Source organism: Columba livia, chromosome 19 (genome assembly GCF_036013475.1).
Source record: "Columba livia isolate bColLiv1 breed racing homer chromosome 19, bColLiv1.pat.W.v2, whole genome shotgun sequence".
In the NCBI taxonomy this organism is placed as follows: Eukaryota; Metazoa; Chordata; class Aves; order Columbiformes; family Columbidae; genus Columba; species Columba livia.
This window is the reverse complement of record NC_088620.1, coordinates 4,900,656-4,918,265: the sequence shown is the minus strand read 5'-3', so window position 1 is coordinate 4,918,265 and position 17,610 is coordinate 4,900,656. Positions and strand designations below refer to the sequence as shown.

At 46.8% G+C, this 17,610-nt stretch overlaps 1 protein-coding gene across 6 annotated transcripts in view; it reads left to right on the top strand.

Annotated features, from left to right (window-relative positions):
- Positions 1–17,322, top strand: part of FUBP3 (far upstream element binding protein 3) — a 37,745-nt gene extending 20,423 nt beyond the window's left edge. For 3 of the 6 annotated variants that reach the window (XM_065035817.1, XM_065035816.1, XM_065035815.1), the window contains 10 exons: positions 1,560–1,664; positions 2,058–2,160; positions 2,837–2,937; positions 4,175–4,316; positions 8,959–9,119; positions 9,955–10,028; positions 10,500–10,576; positions 14,027–14,098; positions 14,791–14,918; positions 15,956–17,322. In XM_065035817.1, the coding sequence (XP_064891889.1) occupies positions 1,560–1,664; positions 2,058–2,160; positions 2,837–2,937; positions 4,175–4,316; positions 8,959–9,119; positions 9,955–10,028; positions 10,500–10,576; positions 14,027–14,098; positions 14,791–14,918; positions 15,956–15,964 (972 nt within the window). In that variant the 3' untranslated portion in view covers positions 15,965–17,322. The remainder of the gene's footprint in view (positions 1–1,559; positions 1,665–2,057; positions 2,161–2,836; positions 2,938–4,174; positions 4,317–8,958; positions 9,120–9,954; positions 10,029–10,499; positions 10,577–14,026; positions 14,099–14,790; positions 14,919–15,955) is intronic. The other 3 variants (XM_065035820.1, XM_065035819.1, XM_065035818.1) reach the window with 1 other exon arrangement.
- Positions 17,323–17,610: the final 288 nt, after the last annotated feature.

Below are 17,610 nucleotides of genomic sequence, written 5' to 3'. Positions count from 1 at the left end.
TTGACGCAGGTAATTTAAATAAAAAATAATCCCACGACAACTCCTGAAACCAAGGGGTTTGCTTAATAGCGATACCTCAGTCTCCTTGTGTCAGGGTTCTACAGACGTGTTCATACCTGCGGTTCAGAGCAAAAACCCATCGTCACTGGAGCCTGGAAGATTGCAGCGTGATGGGAGTGCTTGAATTAAAGAATTAAAGTTTAGCAGTGGCATGTTCCACTTCCCAGCAAGTGCTTTTCATACCTTGCTAAGTACTTAAACCTAGCCTAGCATTCCTGTCCCTAATAAAAACAGTTCTGTTTCATAGGGTCTCCCTAATCATAAATTGCCGCAACAGTTGGCGTTGCTCAGGGATAGCAAGTTTGGGTTGTTTTTGTCAAACGTGTTACTGCAAGTGGGCTTTTAGATTTTTCAATTTTTTCCCAGTTCTTATTGTGCAGATATAAATATGCAAAAAGGAGTTTAATGGCAGTCTTGCTACTTTTAACCAAAGCATGCTTTAAATGCTGCTACTTCCCAGGTGGTTTCTTCTGCCTTGCAAGACCTGCTGGTGTCACATCTTCCGTGCCATAAAGCATGCCAGGCAATCATGGAGATTGCATGGGCTGGAAGATCTTTGCACGTAGGGAAGTCGAGCACGCTTAGAAAGCACTTAAGAAGTTGGGTGAATCCTGGGTTTGATGGGATTCTCTGGATGCTACAACAGTGTTTCTTAACTCTCAAATCCCTATGAAATCTCCCCATTGCCTTTTTTTCTGTCTTAGCATCGCTGAAGTGTCTTGAGTTGTTCCCTTATGTAAAAATACCCCAGGGGCATGGAAAATATGTAAAAAGGGTAAAGGAGTGTCCCTCAAACTTGGAAATAGAACCAAAATGTCAAAGGTTTGACTGGTAATATGTAGAAACAAAGGCTTTGGTGTTGACATGTAGGTTTTTTGGTATCGCTGGCTACTGTTGCCTCATTTCCAAGGTACACTTTTACTAGCTGGGCCACATGCAAGCTTGTGAATGGCCTTGAGGGCTGCAAGTAGGGAGGAGGAATATTCATTTGTCTCAGAAAATGTCTTGCTGGATTGCTGGAGGCTTGGGCTTAACTTTTGAGTGTCAGTAAGCTCAGTACTGCTCACCTGCCTCCTTGGGATGTGCTCTCTAGCTCTTAGGGGACATGATCTCCACTGTGTTACCACAGCTTCTACCTTACTGTGTTAGTTTCAGTTTTACCAGTAGGATAGAACTTCCTTTAATTAAAAACCAAAACAAAAAAACCCTTCAAAGTTGTTTTAAAAGCTAAAGAGCCTCTTTGAAAGACTGAAGGAAGCAATTGCACACAAGAAACTGCCACCTTGCACACTTGGCAGATTTCGTCAGGCATGGAAGATGCCGTTGAGAACAGATCTCCCTTGACTGTGGTAAAAGAAATTGTCAATCAGAGTGCTGTTTCCCTTAGCAGATGGAGGTCGCTTTGCCTGAAGCATCACCGTTAGCCACTGTTGGGACCCCAACACCAAGATGGCAAGCAGAATAATTTTAAGCTAACTGTAACTTCTTTCCCCATGTAGCAAGCGAGGGAAATGGTACTGGAGATCATCCGAGAGAAAGATCAGGCAGACTTCCGAGGCGTACGCAATGATTTCAGTTCTAGAATGGGAGGAGGCAGCATAGAGGTACGTTTTCTTCACAAGTGCTCTGCTAACCTCCCTGTGGGATGGGTAGTGGGTGGAAGTCATCACATTGCACATGTAACCTGTACGCTTATTTTTAAATGCATTGTGTTCTGTTGCCAGAAGAGCGAGTCTGGCTGCAAAGAGGAGGAGTTCACATGGACTCCCAGATGGCACTTTTCTAATTGTCTTTTTAAGCTGCATTCTTGTAGTGCAGAATTCATTTAGCGGGGAAGGAATTTGTGGCCACATGTTTGTTTTTCTTAAGGGATATGGTTCTGTAGCCTGGAGCTGCCTCACGTGGCCTGTCCCCATATTTAAGAGCATCTCCTTGCAAAATCAGAGTAATTCAGACTAGTTCTCTGAGCTTTCATACTGCTTTGCCTTTCCCATCAGGTCTCTGTGCCCAGGTTTGCTGTTGGAATTGTGATAGGAAGAAATGGAGAAATGATCAAAAAGATTCAGAATGATGCTGGAGTTAGGATTCAATTTAAACCAGGTTTGTGTGAGGATGGAGAGCGGTTACTTTCTGACCAGTGTTCCAGTTTGGGATCGCTGAGGTGAATCTGATCTGAGGTTCCAGCAGCTAGGCTTTCCTAATTTAAGGGTGCATTGTGTCTCTTTCTGAAACCCATTTAAATATGGTATGCTGCTTCCTCGTGCACTTTCTGTTTTTCAGAGAGTAAGATTATATACAGCTCATTTGCAAACATTAGATGTCACAACAGTCATGTCTTGAGTGGTAATTATATGGATAAACAAAATAACAATAACAAAAAAACCTTTTATTTCCTGTTAAAGAATTCTCCTTCAGGACATTAAAGCCTTTGGGGATCAGGAGTTGATTAATTCTAAGTAACTTTCTCTGGGTCCTTGGCTGTCTGATCACCTATCAAAGCTGCCTTTGCCCTCTTAAAATTATATCAGTCTCTTCCATGGCTTGTTGACATTTTAAAGTGTTGCCTTTTGAATGTTGTTCCCTCTGCAATGTGGGTTGGGTTTCGTCTCGGATTTTTGTCCATGGAACAGGGGCTGAAGGTGGAGGGAAGAGGTAGCTCTTGGGGTAGTTACGTTGTGTGAAAACGCTGCCAGCAGTGGTGGTGCTAGAAGGGAGCTTTTGTTGGCGGGTGGATGTTTTCTCCTTTTAATTTAGTCCTTGCCACCTCTCTTCACAGATGATGGGATTAGTTCTGAAAGAGTCGCACAGGTCATGGGGCTTCCCGATAGGTGTCAACACGCAGCGCACATCATCAGCGAGCTCATTCTCACAGCACAGGTGGGTTCTGGAGGCTCTTGGGAGGAAAGAGCTTATCTGGGAATGTAGTTGGTGTGCGTGCAGCTGTGTGGATGGATGCTGCCATGGCAAGGACAGCAGCGTTAAGTTTGTCCCTCTGATGGGCCACACATGCTGCTGCTCAGGACAGAGCTGCCAGGTTTGTTTTCTGTTATTTGAGTTTTTTTCATGTAAACTGAGCTATGGGAAGGTCTCCATTTCTCAGGCAGTATTATGAGGCCTCATTGTGGCTCCGTGTTTACCCCCCATGTTTAGTTGTTCTTAAGTTTTTTGGAAATGGTGACTTGGTGGAATGGAGCCCAGCAATAACGTGAGACAATGACCGAGTCATGCTCAGGCAGCAGAGTTACCAGTGATGCCTCCTTCGGGCTCCTGTCCGCGGGTCTGGTGGCTGGGGGGGGCAGAAGGCAATAAATGTTCATGTATGCGCTCCCTGTGCTCTAAAAAGGCAGCAACATACTGCGTTGCCTGAGAGCAAGAATTAGAATGTGAAGTAGTAGGACAGACCCATGAAGGAGGATGTGTGTTCCCTTTGTATTATGAAAAGTAAAGCAGTTAGACCATTCCAGACCAGATACCTGAGCATAATTTCTCCAGCAAGGGTAGGTCTTGGTATCTCTTCTTGCCCTGAGATCTGGTTTGAATACTTGATTTCATAACTTTTAAGCATCCGCTTACATTTTGAGGTCTATCATGGTAGTCTCTGCCCATAGCTTTGCTTTTGGAGGAATCAGTTACCCGGAATAGTTATGTCCTTTAAATGCCTTTGAACTTAAAAGCTTCCTTTGGAAGTTTTGGAAAATGTGCGTTTCAGCCGAGTAATTCCAGCAGTTTTTTAAAGAATGAGACTTGAAAGGGTTTGAAAGCAGCTTCTGTGTGCGTCAGCACCAAGAGCTATTGGTTGCTCTAAGGAAAGCTCCCATCGCAAACTAAAAGTCCTTTAGCAGTTCATGCTTGTTTATAGGTTTATTTCAGCAGATACAAAGGCATGCATTTAAAAAATATAAATATCTTCCTGAGTCAGGAAGGCAACTATAGCCTACGCTACTTGGCATTTCTTTAAAGTGCTTCAAAATCTTGAATGTGAAACTGAAGTCCAAGAATATCTTAATTCAGTGCCATTGATTATAATGCAGTTTAACTTACCTTGCTGTATTTTATTTTTAATGTACATTGGTACCAGCAAAAAAACCACTGATAATTTTTTTGGCCTTCCAAGGAACGAGATGGCTTTGGAAGTTTGGCTGTCGCCCGAGGAAGAGGTCGTGGCCGTGGGGACTGGAGCGTTGGAACACCTGGGGGCATGCAGGAAATAACCTACACGGTGCCAGCCGATAAGTGCGGCCTCGTTATAGGCAAAGGTAGGTCCAGTGACACTAATATTAGAGCTTGCAATCTCTCCATCTCGGGATGGTTGTGTTCTTGCTGCCTGACAGTGAGGCTTTGGAGTTTTCTGTAATTGCAGGTATTTAGTGGCCGGTGAATGCAGCGTAGGAATAAGCTATAAGCGCTTGTGGTTGTTTTCTTTGTGGTGCTCTTGCTCATAATTGTACTCTCCAGGCCCTTGTTCACAATATGTAAGAGAGGCTCTTCATGCAGAGCTGTCAAGTAAGCTTGTTATAACAAGCAGCTGGCTGAGAAAAGGCAGGTTCATTTGTAGATTCTTTTTATAGAGAATTCGTTTAAAGGACAGTTTATCAGGGACAAGCAGAACAGTCATTTCATCGTGTTGGGTTTCTGTGAGTGCTGTGTGATGAAATGGAAGGTCTCTGAATGTGGTAATAACAGTAGCTGCTTCCAGCCACATACCTGAAGTGTTTGATGAATAAAGCGGAGCAGCAGGTTTGTGCGTGGCTGAGCCTGGCACGCAGCAGGCTGTACCGCATCTCGCTCAGACGAGATGTTTGCTGCTACGGAGGCCCCTTTGCTGTTGAACCTCTGCGTACTAAGGAGATGGACAAGGAGTCATCTGGCACTTGCTCTCAAGAACCAGAAACACGCCAAGACAGTTCTGAAACCAGAGCATCAGCGGCAGTCACAGGTTGTCATAGAGTGTGAGCTGCACATCGGGTAATGGCAGAACTTAGAGTAGAGCCAGGACTAGAAGAGCTCTACCATTCTGAATTGTTGCAGTGCTTCGGGGTTAATACACTGATGTATCAAAGGAGTTGTATTTCATTTTTCTCTCTGCTTATTTCAGAAAGAAGGACGTATGTCTTAACTAGTATTTAAGTAATCACAGTTGGCTTTTAGCCTCAGCAGAGACGAGATGAATAGAGCAGGAACAGATTAGCTACAGCGGTAAAGGAGGCAGAGACTCGAGGGCATTGTGCCATGTTTCAGTGACATTTATTTTCCTGCCGTCCTGTTGCGCAGGAGCGAGTTCGCGATGAAACGTGTTGTGGCCTCTTCCCTGCCACACAGCCCCACTGCATCTGGCTTCTTCCCTTCCGTGTACCTGGCCCCTATAGCACCCTGAACTCCTGCCTTGTTGGATGACAAAGAACAGAGATATCGGACACAGGCATGTCAGCAGTGTAGCTGCAATCATTTTCAGATGTTGTTCTTTGCTGTAAGCCTGTTCGCAAACCTGAAAACTTCTTTCAAGATGAAAAAACACCTGCTCTCCCCATGATGCAGAAATTGCAGAGAGGTTGTGCTTCATCTCACTGAACAGTCCAGTTGGGCAAAAAGATCAAGCAAAGCAAATGTTAAGCCCACAAATGAGTTATACATATGAAAAAATCAAATTATAATGAAACTTTATTGCTGTATCCATTAGTCATCCTTAATAAAGGATCAGAAAAGGTCACTTGTTGTTCAGCGGTGCACTGAAGTGGAGCATTTGTGACTACAGAGAGCACCGTGTGCTGAAAATATAAATGCAGGTAGCGGAGTTGGATGTCTCAGCGTTCAAGTGCAAGGCCTGGCACCGGCTCGCTGTGGGGGTGAAGGGTAGCTTTTTACCTTTTGTTTCCACAACAGCAAAATAGGGATTCTTACCCAGCCAGATCAGAAGCTTTCTGGAGTGACTAATTACTAGTTGTATGGTGATTTGAGTGCTTGTAGCTTTGTAATACCACCTTATAATCGGTGTTCTTACAGTGCCTGTGCTCTTAGTCTCTCGCAGCCTTCATTTTTGTCAAGTGAGTGATGGCTGTGGCGTTGCCTTTTGGGGCCTGGACCAGGATGGATGTACTGCACGCTCCATATGTTGATGCAAGACACCTGCTGCTTCTTATTTCCTCTCCCACTGCTTATGGGGCAATGTAGGGGAGAAAGGATGTTAGGTTAGTTTGGGTTTTTGTAACAGTGACCAATTGTAAAACCTTTGCTCCTCCCGTTTTAGTTTCTGACCGGTTTCCAGCTTTTTTATTTCTCTTTTTTCCTTTTTTCTTTTTTCCTTTGCGATACAGGACTTGCTTGTTAGCTTTCTCTGTAAAATCTGGCCGAGTCCTCCGGGCACACACGGCTTAGTCTCCGAGGTTGGCACCCAAGTGGTGGGTATCTTGGGTGTATCGTATGTGATGTGACCAGGTAACTGCTGCTGTGCTTCCAGCTCCATGTCACCACTCGGGAAGAGGGGAAAAAGAGGGAGATGGGGAAGTTTCCCAGCTCAGTTTCCGCAGTGTGTATGATAAAAGACATAGGGCCCTTTTTTCATGGGCATCACTTCTCAGCTTGGGAGCATGAGCCTTTATGAGCTGATAAGATGCGCTCAGCTCCCTGCGAATCCTGTGCGTAGATTTTTCCTCTAGAGGGTGGGTAGGTGCAGCTTTTCTTTTCTGAAAGGCTCGAGGAAGGGTGGAGACGAGCACCATGCACATGTCAAGGGCTTTCTCTGTTTGGTGGTGCTTGGAACAAACCGCAGCCTCTCTGGGCCCCCGCTGGATTTCCATGATAAATACAGCAATATTGACAGATAACGTGGCCGGCCTGGCTCTTGTCAGCTCTGCCTTTTAGCAGGTTTGATTAATTGCTTTACGATTTCACATCCAGCTGGGGGGCCACTCTCGCATCACTTCTGCCCCCCATCAGGTAGAAGAATGGAGCCGGGCTGCTGAATGCGGCTATAGACGGCCACCATGTGCCGAGCGGGTCACCTCAGCAGGGCGGAAAATGAACTCCTGCCGGCACCGGGCAGCATCGTGTGGCTCTGTTTGCACACTCTGGAGACAGAACTGGGATAGCTGGGGTGGGAGGGAGCCCTTTGGCACGTACCCAGCTGGAGGGTGGGGAGGAGAAGGGCACCAGCTCCTGGGACAGGGGCAGGAGCTTGCAGCCCCTGACCCAACCTGGAGCGGCAATGACCTTGATCTTGCGATATGTTCTGGGAGGGAGCTGATGTGGAAAGTCTCAACAACCACAAACTTGGTGCTGAATGCTAAACTGGGAAATTATTTGAAATCTATACTCTCCTTGCTTCCAGTTTGATAGTGCTTCAATGTTTAATCCCCTTTTGGAAGGAGAAACTTAGTCTGCTGTGTGATAGCAACCTATGGTTGTGCCTCTGTCACCCAGTAAAATTCTCCTGCTCCTTCCCGATCCAAAGTATGTTGGCTCGAAGAGTCTTACATTTTCGTTAAGCAGATGAAGCATCTGTTGATTCACATCTCACCTCAATATGTAAAAAACAGAGCTTCAAACAAGTCTGCATCAAACAAAAGCGTTACATAAGAAAACCTTCTTGGTTTTGAAACTTCATCTCACCACTTTCCCATGCTTGACTGAAAATAAGGGGGTTGGCTTTTGGCTGCACAGTACAATCTCTGTTGTCTGCCCAGGGATGTGACACGATTATCTTTTGTTAAATGCATCTTCAAAAATTCATTTAGAAAGAGTTAATTGCCCTTTGGCAACTTTTCCTCCTCCCTTCCCCAAGAAGGCTTTAACATGTTAAAAAGGTCACGAGTCCATTACAATGAAACGAACAAGTGTCTGCAACATCCACAGTTTGTTTTGAAGTTGTGCTGGATGTATAGAGATGGAAATGTGAGCAAAATTGAGGCGCTTATTTTTAGACACTCTTTTTAATTAAAACCAAGCAATCTCAGCTTAGTTTCCTTTGCTCTGTTTCCTGCTTGCTGTATGTCCTTTTGGCTGGGGATTTTTAATTTGTGATTTAAAAGCTGTAAAACCCCTTCCTACTCCACACCTTTTAATTTCTCCAGTTGAGTGGAGCTGGTCTGTAAGTTGTGCGAGCTTCCAAAAGAAGAATTGAACCATTGTAACTTTGGCTGAGGCTTTTGTTAAGCAAATTTCATTAAGAGACCTGGGGACCTAGCCGGTCTTGAGGAAATCAGATCTGCTTTGGCTGGCCCTGCCGCGTCCTGCTCGGAGCTCCCCTGTGCTCGAGCATATCCAGATGGCAAACTATATGTTCCCTGCATGCACAACTAACTTTGAAATAGCAGAAGACCCAGAATCCTGCACCACTGCGGCTGTGCAGAGGGATGCACACGCTGCGGTAAGCGGAGGCTTCGTTAAGGGGATAAGCTGTTGAACAGGACGTGGTGTGAGAAAGCTTAAGCTTTAGCTTTAAGCTACAGGGTATGTGGCTGGTGGCTTTTTGCCTTAGTGGAATGAAACGTCTAGTGATGGAGAAAAAAAAAGCCTAATGGAAGAAAGAAGCAGCATGTTTCAGTTGCAGGTGACTCTTTTCTTGAGGATTGTGAACAGCTGTGCAAAACCATCAGAATTTAGTCAGTACAGTTTTTGCATCTGGTTTGTCAGTGTATCTCAGCCGTGCTGCGTTTTGGTGGGAGTCAAGCCATGTACGCATAAGGGGGACCATTCATGACCCCAAAAACTGTTCACAGTTTCAGGTCATGCTTACGAGGCAATTGAAAGGAGCAACATGAGCTCAGGTGTGGTGGCTGCCGTTGCCATCCCGAGACACACAGAGGGAATTGAAACTATATTCCATTACCAGAACCTGACTTTGTTATGCTTTAATGGAAAAAAGATGCTGAATATCCTTTCTGATGTCTTGGGTTTCTTCAGGTGGTGAGAACATCAAGAGCATAAACCAGCAGTCAGGAGCCCATGTGGAGCTCCAGAGAAACCCACCTCCCAACACAGACCCTGGTGTACGAATATTCACAATCAGAGGAGTTCCGCAGCAAATTGAACTCGCTAGACATCTCATAGATGAGAAAGTTGGTGTAAGTCCCATCTCTTGCTCATGCTCTGTCTCTTTCAGACGTGTTTTTACTCTTAGCTACATATAGGCCTGGACTTACAGGATGAATACACACGCTTACGTTATTTAACTTCAAAACCATGTGCGTGTTAGCAGCTCTCTTGAACTTTAATTGCCCTCCAGCATGCATTGGCCTAATTTTTGCTGTGGCCCCTGAGGTTCTGACTGTTTGCTGACATAATCAAGGGTAGTGTGTAGCTGTAGGAGAGGGAGGAACAGCAATGATAAGGTATGAGAAGGCTTTTTTTGAAGGGAAGACAGTAGTGTCACTGCGTGAGAATGACACAATCCTGGCATCATCGTCCTGAAAGTAACACTCAGCTCCTTGCTCCAGTAAATCCAGGATGACTTTTATCTTCCACTTAATGCAGTGCTGCGGTATTAAAGCTTAATGTCAGGCTGGCGTGCTGCTGAAGGGGGAAACTTGGGTAAAAGAAAGTATGGAAAATACTGAACCCGGGGCATGGTAAAGCTAAAAAGCAACCTTCCTGCTGAATTGTTTGAGAGAAGGCTTGATACCAACCTCAGGATGCAAGCTATTCAAAGGGGAACTTCCACCTGTGCAGTAGTTCCATTAGTCCCTTTGTGGGCTGGCCAGAGTTACTTTTGAAGCTGGTGTCTTGGAGTGTGCTGACAGTTCTGAGAACTTTGTCCTTGGAGAATCAGTCGCTTCTTTCAGGTGCTGGGGTTTAGTGGAGCATGTCCCAGGCTGTCTTCTTCCCTTTCTTACTGTTCATGCTATCTACCTTTGCCCTGTGCTTGGAGCTGACGTTAAGTATTTGTGGATTCTGTGACAGGGTACCAGCATGGGTGGACCTGGAGGATTTGGTCAGAATCCGTTCAGCCAAGCACCCGCGACACCTCATCAAAAGTAAGATTTTCCATCTCGTCATGGGGGGGCTGTGGGGAATGGCTGGGAGAAGGGTGGAGGGCCCTGAAGGGGCGATGGACAAGTGGAGCCTTTTGGAGATTGAGCGTTCAGAAGCGAGTGAGATGAAACCTTTAAGCTTGACTGCAGGAAGGATTATAGTTATGAAATTATAAACAAGGTAGGTGTTGGCATCTCCAAAATTCCTGTCTCTAGTGCAGTGAGAGTGTGGAAAGAAGCCTGAACTGCACAGATCACGATGAGTGCTGTTGGGTGTGATGTATCTTCATGGCTACATGAACAGACCAATATCAAGACAATTAGCAGTCACACCTCCTTTCGTTCCCATGTTAACCTGTTTGCTCAGCAGTTGCTGACTATAAGTACCAATTTTCCTTCTGTGGACAACATTATATATATCCAGCCTGCCAAGTATTTTATTGTCTGCTTCAGCATGCCTTTTTGTCTCTGCAGCGGTCCTCAGGCGTTCATGACGCAGGGTTGGGGCAGTACCTACCAGACGTGGCAGCAGCCTGGGCAGCAAGTCCCAAGTAAGTGTCTGGGTGCTGGTCTGGAGAAGGGTTGGTGTTCCCTTTGCAATTGCTGCTTCATCCCTCAAAAACACAGGTTCACCCATGAGATCACTGGGTGAAACAGCAAATAATTCCCTGCGCCGTATGTAGGGGCACGTTGTGGTGTTTGAGCTCTGAATATGCTGAAGACCGTTAAACTGCAAGGCTTGTTGTGCGTTTTAACTGCTTACTGCCTGTTTCTGCTCTCTCTGTGTAGAAGTTTGGTCCTTGCTGCCTGTTCCTTTCTAACAAAAATGTTTCTGCCTTAGGCTCCCTTTCTGCCAGGGTTCGGCAGGCGTGCACTTGTGAACCCCGCTCCCCCTCACAGGCGCACTGTGGCAGAGAGCCTTCCCAATCCCTTTGTTCATTACTTTATCAGTTCTTGCTTGTTTTCTTTTCCTATGAGATCTTCTTGATGTTCCAGGCCCAGTCTGATGGAAAGACTGGGAAAGGAGATGAAAAAAATGGAAGGAAAGGTAGGCAAGGCTCCTGTGCTCGTTCATCCTCACTGGCTGTAGCACTTTGTCACCTTTTGGGAGTTGATGAGAACAGCTCAACCTCTGCAGTGCTAAATGCTCAGAATGAGGCCAGTGGAATAACCAGCTTTCAGACCGACAGTGCTTACACATCTTTAGTCATAAGTTCAAAAACTAAACCCAGGTCACCCCTGCTGCTGGGCTCTCTACTTCAAGCCGGCAGCACTGAGTCAGACTGGCTGTTGTTCTTCAAGGTTCCAAGTGTCATTTCTTCCTAAAAACCTATTTAGTCAAAATTCAGCAGATTGGAATAGGAAGTCCTGCTTTTCAGAATAATTGAAATAGTAAATGCTAGTGGTGACGTTGGTAACGGCATCATCTTGTGTCTTCGTCAGCCAGAGTGATGGTTTGCCTGAAACAGAGCAGATTCATGGTCTGCTTGGTAATCTCAAAGCTCATGTGATGGGCGTTAATGTCCAACAGACACTTTTCAATTACAATTTTTCAGGAAATAGGAGTTTTTATTGGCCTGGTCTTGTGAAAACTAAGGCTAAACACCAAAAAGTGTGTGTGTGGCAGTGATTTTAAAGGGGTTTAATGACAGGTGCTTTTCAGTGCTAAGGCTTGTTTAGCAATGAAGTAGATTAACTTTGGTCTAAATTCCCGCTCTTTGAGGTGCCTGAGGTAGAGGAAATGTTAGAGGAGCAATGTCTGCAGTTGCACTTGTGACTCATTGCAACACTAGGCATGTTTTAATGGTCATGAAATTGTGCGTATATGAAATTTGGAAATGCTATATGCTGCATTATTAACTTAGAGCACTTCTATAATGTGTGCTACAGTAGGACGTAGGAACCCTGCATGGGAAGTGTGTGTTAAACTGTAAAAACAAGTCTCTGGAAGAGCTCTGCTCCTTATAATTGCAGTCTAAAAATCAAGACTTAGAGCTCTAGGGGCTTGTAGAAGGTCAATAGTTGTTCTGTTTTCAGGACAGCAAAAGGCAACGGTGGGCTTGAAAGGGCTTTTCTTTTGTACAGGAGTGGAATAGCATGGCACTGCTGCTCCCAAGAGCAGAGAAGCATCCTGCCTTGTCGTTATGCTTCCCCTGGACAGGTTTAGTACCGCAAGGCTGTGTTTTGGGGGCAGATGTTTTACTTCTGCTGTTGAACCTGATGGGAAATGTTGGCTCTCTAGTTCCGTGTCTACTTAGGATCCTCCGTGTTCCTTTTGTAGCCCGCTGAAGGCAGTCTAGTAAGGAGAGAGGACAGACAAGATAACGCGGTGCTTTAAGCAGCTTTCACCACTTTCTCCTGCTGCAGATCACAGCGGTACCCAGTCAGGCCAGGCGGAGTTCACCAAGGCGGGGGAGGATTATTGTAAGAACCTAGGTAAATACCTGCTTTTGCACTTTAAATTTGGAAGCAGTCTTGTGAGGGGTCCCTTCTCCACAGGCTGCAGCCCGTTTGTTGGCGGCTCTGCTGGCCCTGTCACAGGCTCTGCTGGCCTTCTCCGAGGGACAGGCTCCAGAGAGCCCTCCTTGTGGGAGGAGGGGCAGACCCCCACCCCCTACACATGTATTTAGATTTTAATTACTTCCCCCCATCTTAAATAAATTAACTGGCTGGGGAAACATTTTGCTGTGAAATGCATTTAGCTGCGTGTCCTTTCAGCCTGCTGCGGACTGTAATTCTCCGAGAAGAAAAGGCATTGAAGGAGGCCCTTTGTTGGCATTAGCAGGTGGACAGTTGAGGCAGCCTTGACCTCTGCCAGAAAAGGTCCTGACTTGTAGCGTTGGTCAAGTCTTTTAACCGGCTTTTATGCCCCTGGACAGGACACTGCTGCCCTGTTCCCTCCACCCACTTCACACTTGCAGTGTATTATTTTTTCCCCCTTCCCCCCACTTCAAAGCCCCCTTTGGCCGCCGGGCCGGGCTGTACAGGGAGACAGGGCGGCTGGCCGGGCTGGGGACAGCTCGGTCCTTCCCTGCGGGCAGCGGCTCGTGCTCAGCGCTGCTGTGCCTGCCTCTCGCTGCGCTTCTCTGACTGCTGTGGATTCTGTTCAGGGCTTTTTTGTGTGTGCTGTGTGTCTGGCTGAGGGCTCTTTGCTCTGAGGGAAGCGCGGCCATCCCGCCTGTGCACCCAGCTGGCTGGGCTTAGGCGTGCTTAGGTGTCTCAGTGCTTCAAAGAGGGTGAGTCTGTGCTGGGTGAAGACTGAGGTTTTGGGGGCTCTCAGTGGCACCGCTTAGCACAATGCAGGAGTCTGGAGACCGCAGTGCAGAGCCGGTCGTGGCTGTTAGGAGGGTGTTGTGGATTCCGCTCTGGGGGAGCTGGCTGGGCGTTGTGCAGGGCTCACGTTCCCTCCTATGCTGGGCACCCCATAGCAGTTTGGCCACCCCAGAGCTGCATGCTGGAGGCGGCATGTGGACACTGTACAGACAGGCATTGCCCTCCAGGGCTCCTCCAGGCGTGCTCTGCTGATGAGAGTCAGGGTGAAGGATGAAGACCTCTGAAAATGAAGTGAGATTACTCAAAACGTGGCTCTTTCCTAGGCAGCTCCATGGCTGGAAGTTGAGTTGACAGGTCTCAGTTCTGTCAGGGGTTTGAACCCTCTGTCCCTGTGCTAGATGGGAGCGAGCTGGCACCCTAGGGTGCCTGATGTGCAAACCTGGCGGCTCCCAGTAAACTTGCTGTGAGTTGAGCAGGTCCCAGCACGGGGCAGACCTGACTTAACGCCCTTTAACAGGGCACAGGCGAGATGAAATCAGGAACTGGAGCTTTTCCTCAGCTTTCCCTGGACTGAAGGTGCCCAGCGCTGTAGAAAGGTGGAAGCTCAAGTGTGGAGCCTGGGCAGCCGAAGTAGATCCAGGGCCTGTCTAGTGGGAAGGTGGATGTCACTGGCTGGAAACTGTCACCTGTTCCATATTGACATGCCCCTTGTTGTCATCTTTGCACAGGCCAACAGAGCCAGCAGCAGAACAGCCATCCCGATTACAGCAAAGCATGGGAGGAGTATTTCAAAAAACAGAGTGAGTGAAACAGGGTTATTGGAGATGAATCAACTCTTGTTGTAAACAGAGAGAACTCTAATCCGATAACTTGCGTCTCCACCCTCTGCCGTTATTCGCTTCCAGTCCCTGCAAAACCCCTTTGATCCTGTCCTGCTGGTGGTGGTACATGTAGTTCTGCCACCGAAAGCTCTCGGTTGTGCTGTCTGCTGTCGCGCCTCGGGAGAGCTGCTCCCATTGAACCACGGTACACCTTGTGTCCACATGGGTGATTGACCTTCCTGGGGAAAACAAGGCACACGACAAGAACTGGTGCTAACAAAAACCAGAAAGCTGAAGCCGGGTAGTTGAGAGGGTAGGATTGCTCTGGGCCTGGCTTCCTCCGCTCTGCTAAGACACGCATGATGCCGACTTGTGGATTTGCATTTGACACCGTGCTGCTGGAGCTGTTGGTCTGCGAATGAAGGGTGCAGGCTGTCACCTGTCCCTGCAGCCGCGGGAACGCTCTCTTAACGCTTTCTGGCCGCTGCCACACCAGCTCAAAGCCTGTCCTGTCATATCCAAACAGCAGATAACCAGCGTTGCGCTTTCAGATGTCTGCAGCTGTTGGAAGAGCACTGGCTCTTCTTTAAGCTTTACAAAAGGAGATCCTAAGCCTGCGTTTGGTCTTACGGAATTGCTCATCTCTCCCTTTTTCCCTTCTTTTCCTCCAGGTCATGCTGCCAGTGCTGCTTCTCAGGCAAGTTCCCAGCCAGACTACACAATGGCTTGGGCAGAGTATTACAGACAGCAGGCCGCCTACTACGGGCAGACACTAGGGCAGGCTCAGGCCCACAGCCAGGTCTGTATTCGTGTTCCTTGAACCCCACTGCTCTTTCCCTGGGGGAACTGGGTGCATTGGCCTTGCCCTGGTGTGGGGACTCTGCTTTGGGTTCACATGGTGAAGCAGAGAGAGATTTTGTGGCTGAGGGAGTGATCACAGAAGGGAGAAATCGCTCCCTGCTCCCCATCATGTTGTTTCAACATCAGAGTCTTATTTCCCTGTACGGGGTGAGGGTTTTTTAGGGAGAGAGGACTGGAAGGTTAAATGTTTCTCCTGGGGGCTTTCCCTCATAACTCCCAGGCTGTTCTGTGGCTTTGGGAAATTAAAGTAAAAGGAATGATGGAGCCAGGCTGGCGAAGTAGCACAACACCAGCACATTGTGCATTCGGGATGGTGTGTGCACGCTTTGCTTCTTTTCTGGCAAGCTTTGTGCTAGGACAGGAGCTGTGTGCGCTTGCCTGGGGAGGGAGCAGCCTGTCCTGAAAGGGCGCAGAAAACTTGAAAAGTTATTTGGATTAACCAGCTGCCAAGTAAAACCTCACCACACCTGTCACTCGGACTGCCGGAGGGTTACGTGGGATTTACCCCCGTGGTACCTGCGGCACTTTCCTGAGCACCAGGTTCACAGAACGAGCATCTTAGCATTCGGCAAAAGCGATGTGGGACGCCCACGCACACGGCAGCGTGCGCAGCCCCTGCTCCCCGCGGCGTCCCGCTTCGCTCTGGCTCGCGGAGCAGAAGCGGGTCCGGAGGCGGCGGGGGAGCAGCTGCCGGGGTCGAGCCGGGCGCAGGAACCGGCGCTCGCCGCGGGCGACCTGGAAGCGGCGATGAAAGGGAGTTCTCTTCACTCCTTCCGCAAAGCCTGGCCCTCTGGAGAAGGGGATCTTGTTCGGGGAGAGGCACGAAGCGCGGGGATGGCGGGCGGTGGGGCACAGACCTCCAGGGCGCCGAGAAGCATGGGTAGGAATCCCGCTCCGGAGCTTGTCGGGGGAGGAGGGCTCCATGGCTTGAAGAATCGCTGCCGCTGAGTAACCTCTCCTCTTTCCCCTCTCTAGGAGCAGTAGAACAAGGTCCTCGTGGCAATTTATTTTGTTGTTTTCCTCGAAATCATTGTGGAAGAAAACCTTTTTGTAACAGAGGTTTCTAGATTTGCAACATTTTGATGAAGACTTTTCTGTTTGTTTGTGAAACACTAGCTGTAGGATAATCTATACTGAACTTTTCTAAGAATCAGGAACAATTAGTAACGTACTAAACTTATGGACATGCTGGTAATTTTGTTTCCAAATTTGTAAAAGAACCTCCGGAATTCTTTTTGGAGAGAAGGCAGAGAATTCGCAGGCGCCAAAACGCACCCAGCGCTGTGACATTTCAACACGTGGGTTCTTTGTGTGTATTTTTCCTTGAATTTTCCATCTTTTCTGTTGCACCAGGAAGCGTTGGCTTGGAAGTCTTAGGTGGTATGTAACAAATCAAAAAGAAAAAAATTTAAACAGTATTTAAATATTCTTAAATATGTAAATTCATTAAATGTTTTACTTCTAATTTCTTGTATCTTGGCTGTCTTTGATTTTATTGCATTTTTTAAACGACTGAACTATGGTATGTATTGTAATTAATATGTGAACTCTGTGCCGAGGCAGCGGCTGTTCTGCTGGCGGGGGGTTTTGTAGGGTTTGTATAATTTCTAGAGTCTAAAGGGGTAATATAAAACGTGTTAATTTTGTAGCGCTCCGTTCCCATGTCTCCGGTGCTGGTTGCATTGATGGATCTAAGACCTCCAAGCTTGTTTAAAAAAAGAAAAAATGAAAAAAAAAAAAAAAAGAAATAAAACCTTTCCTCTATGCTCTCAGAAATATAAATACTGTTATTTTTAATATTAAAATGAATCTGCTATTAGTACCTTTAACAAACACTGTGGAACATAAAACCGTATAAAAGGTAGTAACTATTTTTTAATTCCAAGGTGTTTTTTTGCTTTTTTTCATTTCTTTTAAATATTTTCATATCTAATATTTGTCGAATTACCTAGAGAAATAAATGAATCTAGTATTAACCACAGTATGCGCTAAATAATTTTGATTTAATAAAAGGGATAATATGATTTCCGATGTTTACTGTAGTGTTTCTTGTACAGATAACAGTGTATTTTTAAAGGAAAAACGGAATTGAAGCTATTTTTTCTTGCATTTTTAATTGCCCCGCGGGACATTCCGTTTTGAAATGTACTGAAGTTACTGTTCTTGGGTTCTTTCCTTATTATTTTCCTTATGCTTGAAATGTCTAACTATAAAGAAAGGCCGTTGGATAATGTTGAGCATGGTGTTTAAAAACAAAACAAAGTGTTCTTTTTATTTGACTGACAGTTGCATTTTACACTCTATATAATAAAAGTTCCACAAGGTGTCTTGTGGGTGAAGTATCTCCCGTCTGGTTTGCTGCGTTCGCTGCCTCGCGCTTTGGGGTGAGTCACCCTGAGCCTCCATCGCGGTGAAGCTCACGTCACATCCAGGTGTCTCTTGTGACACGGAAGATTGCCACCCTCAGGTGCTGAAATTGCAGCTCTTCGGGCCAGAAGGCTCTGTTTTAGCAAAGGGAGGTTTTCTACAAGCGGAGCAGGATGGATCTACAGCTGTCTATTCATGTTTTGTTGCTTGTCGAGGAGGCGCCAGCCCCTGGGTTTAATACTCGGAACTTGTTGCTCTGCCAC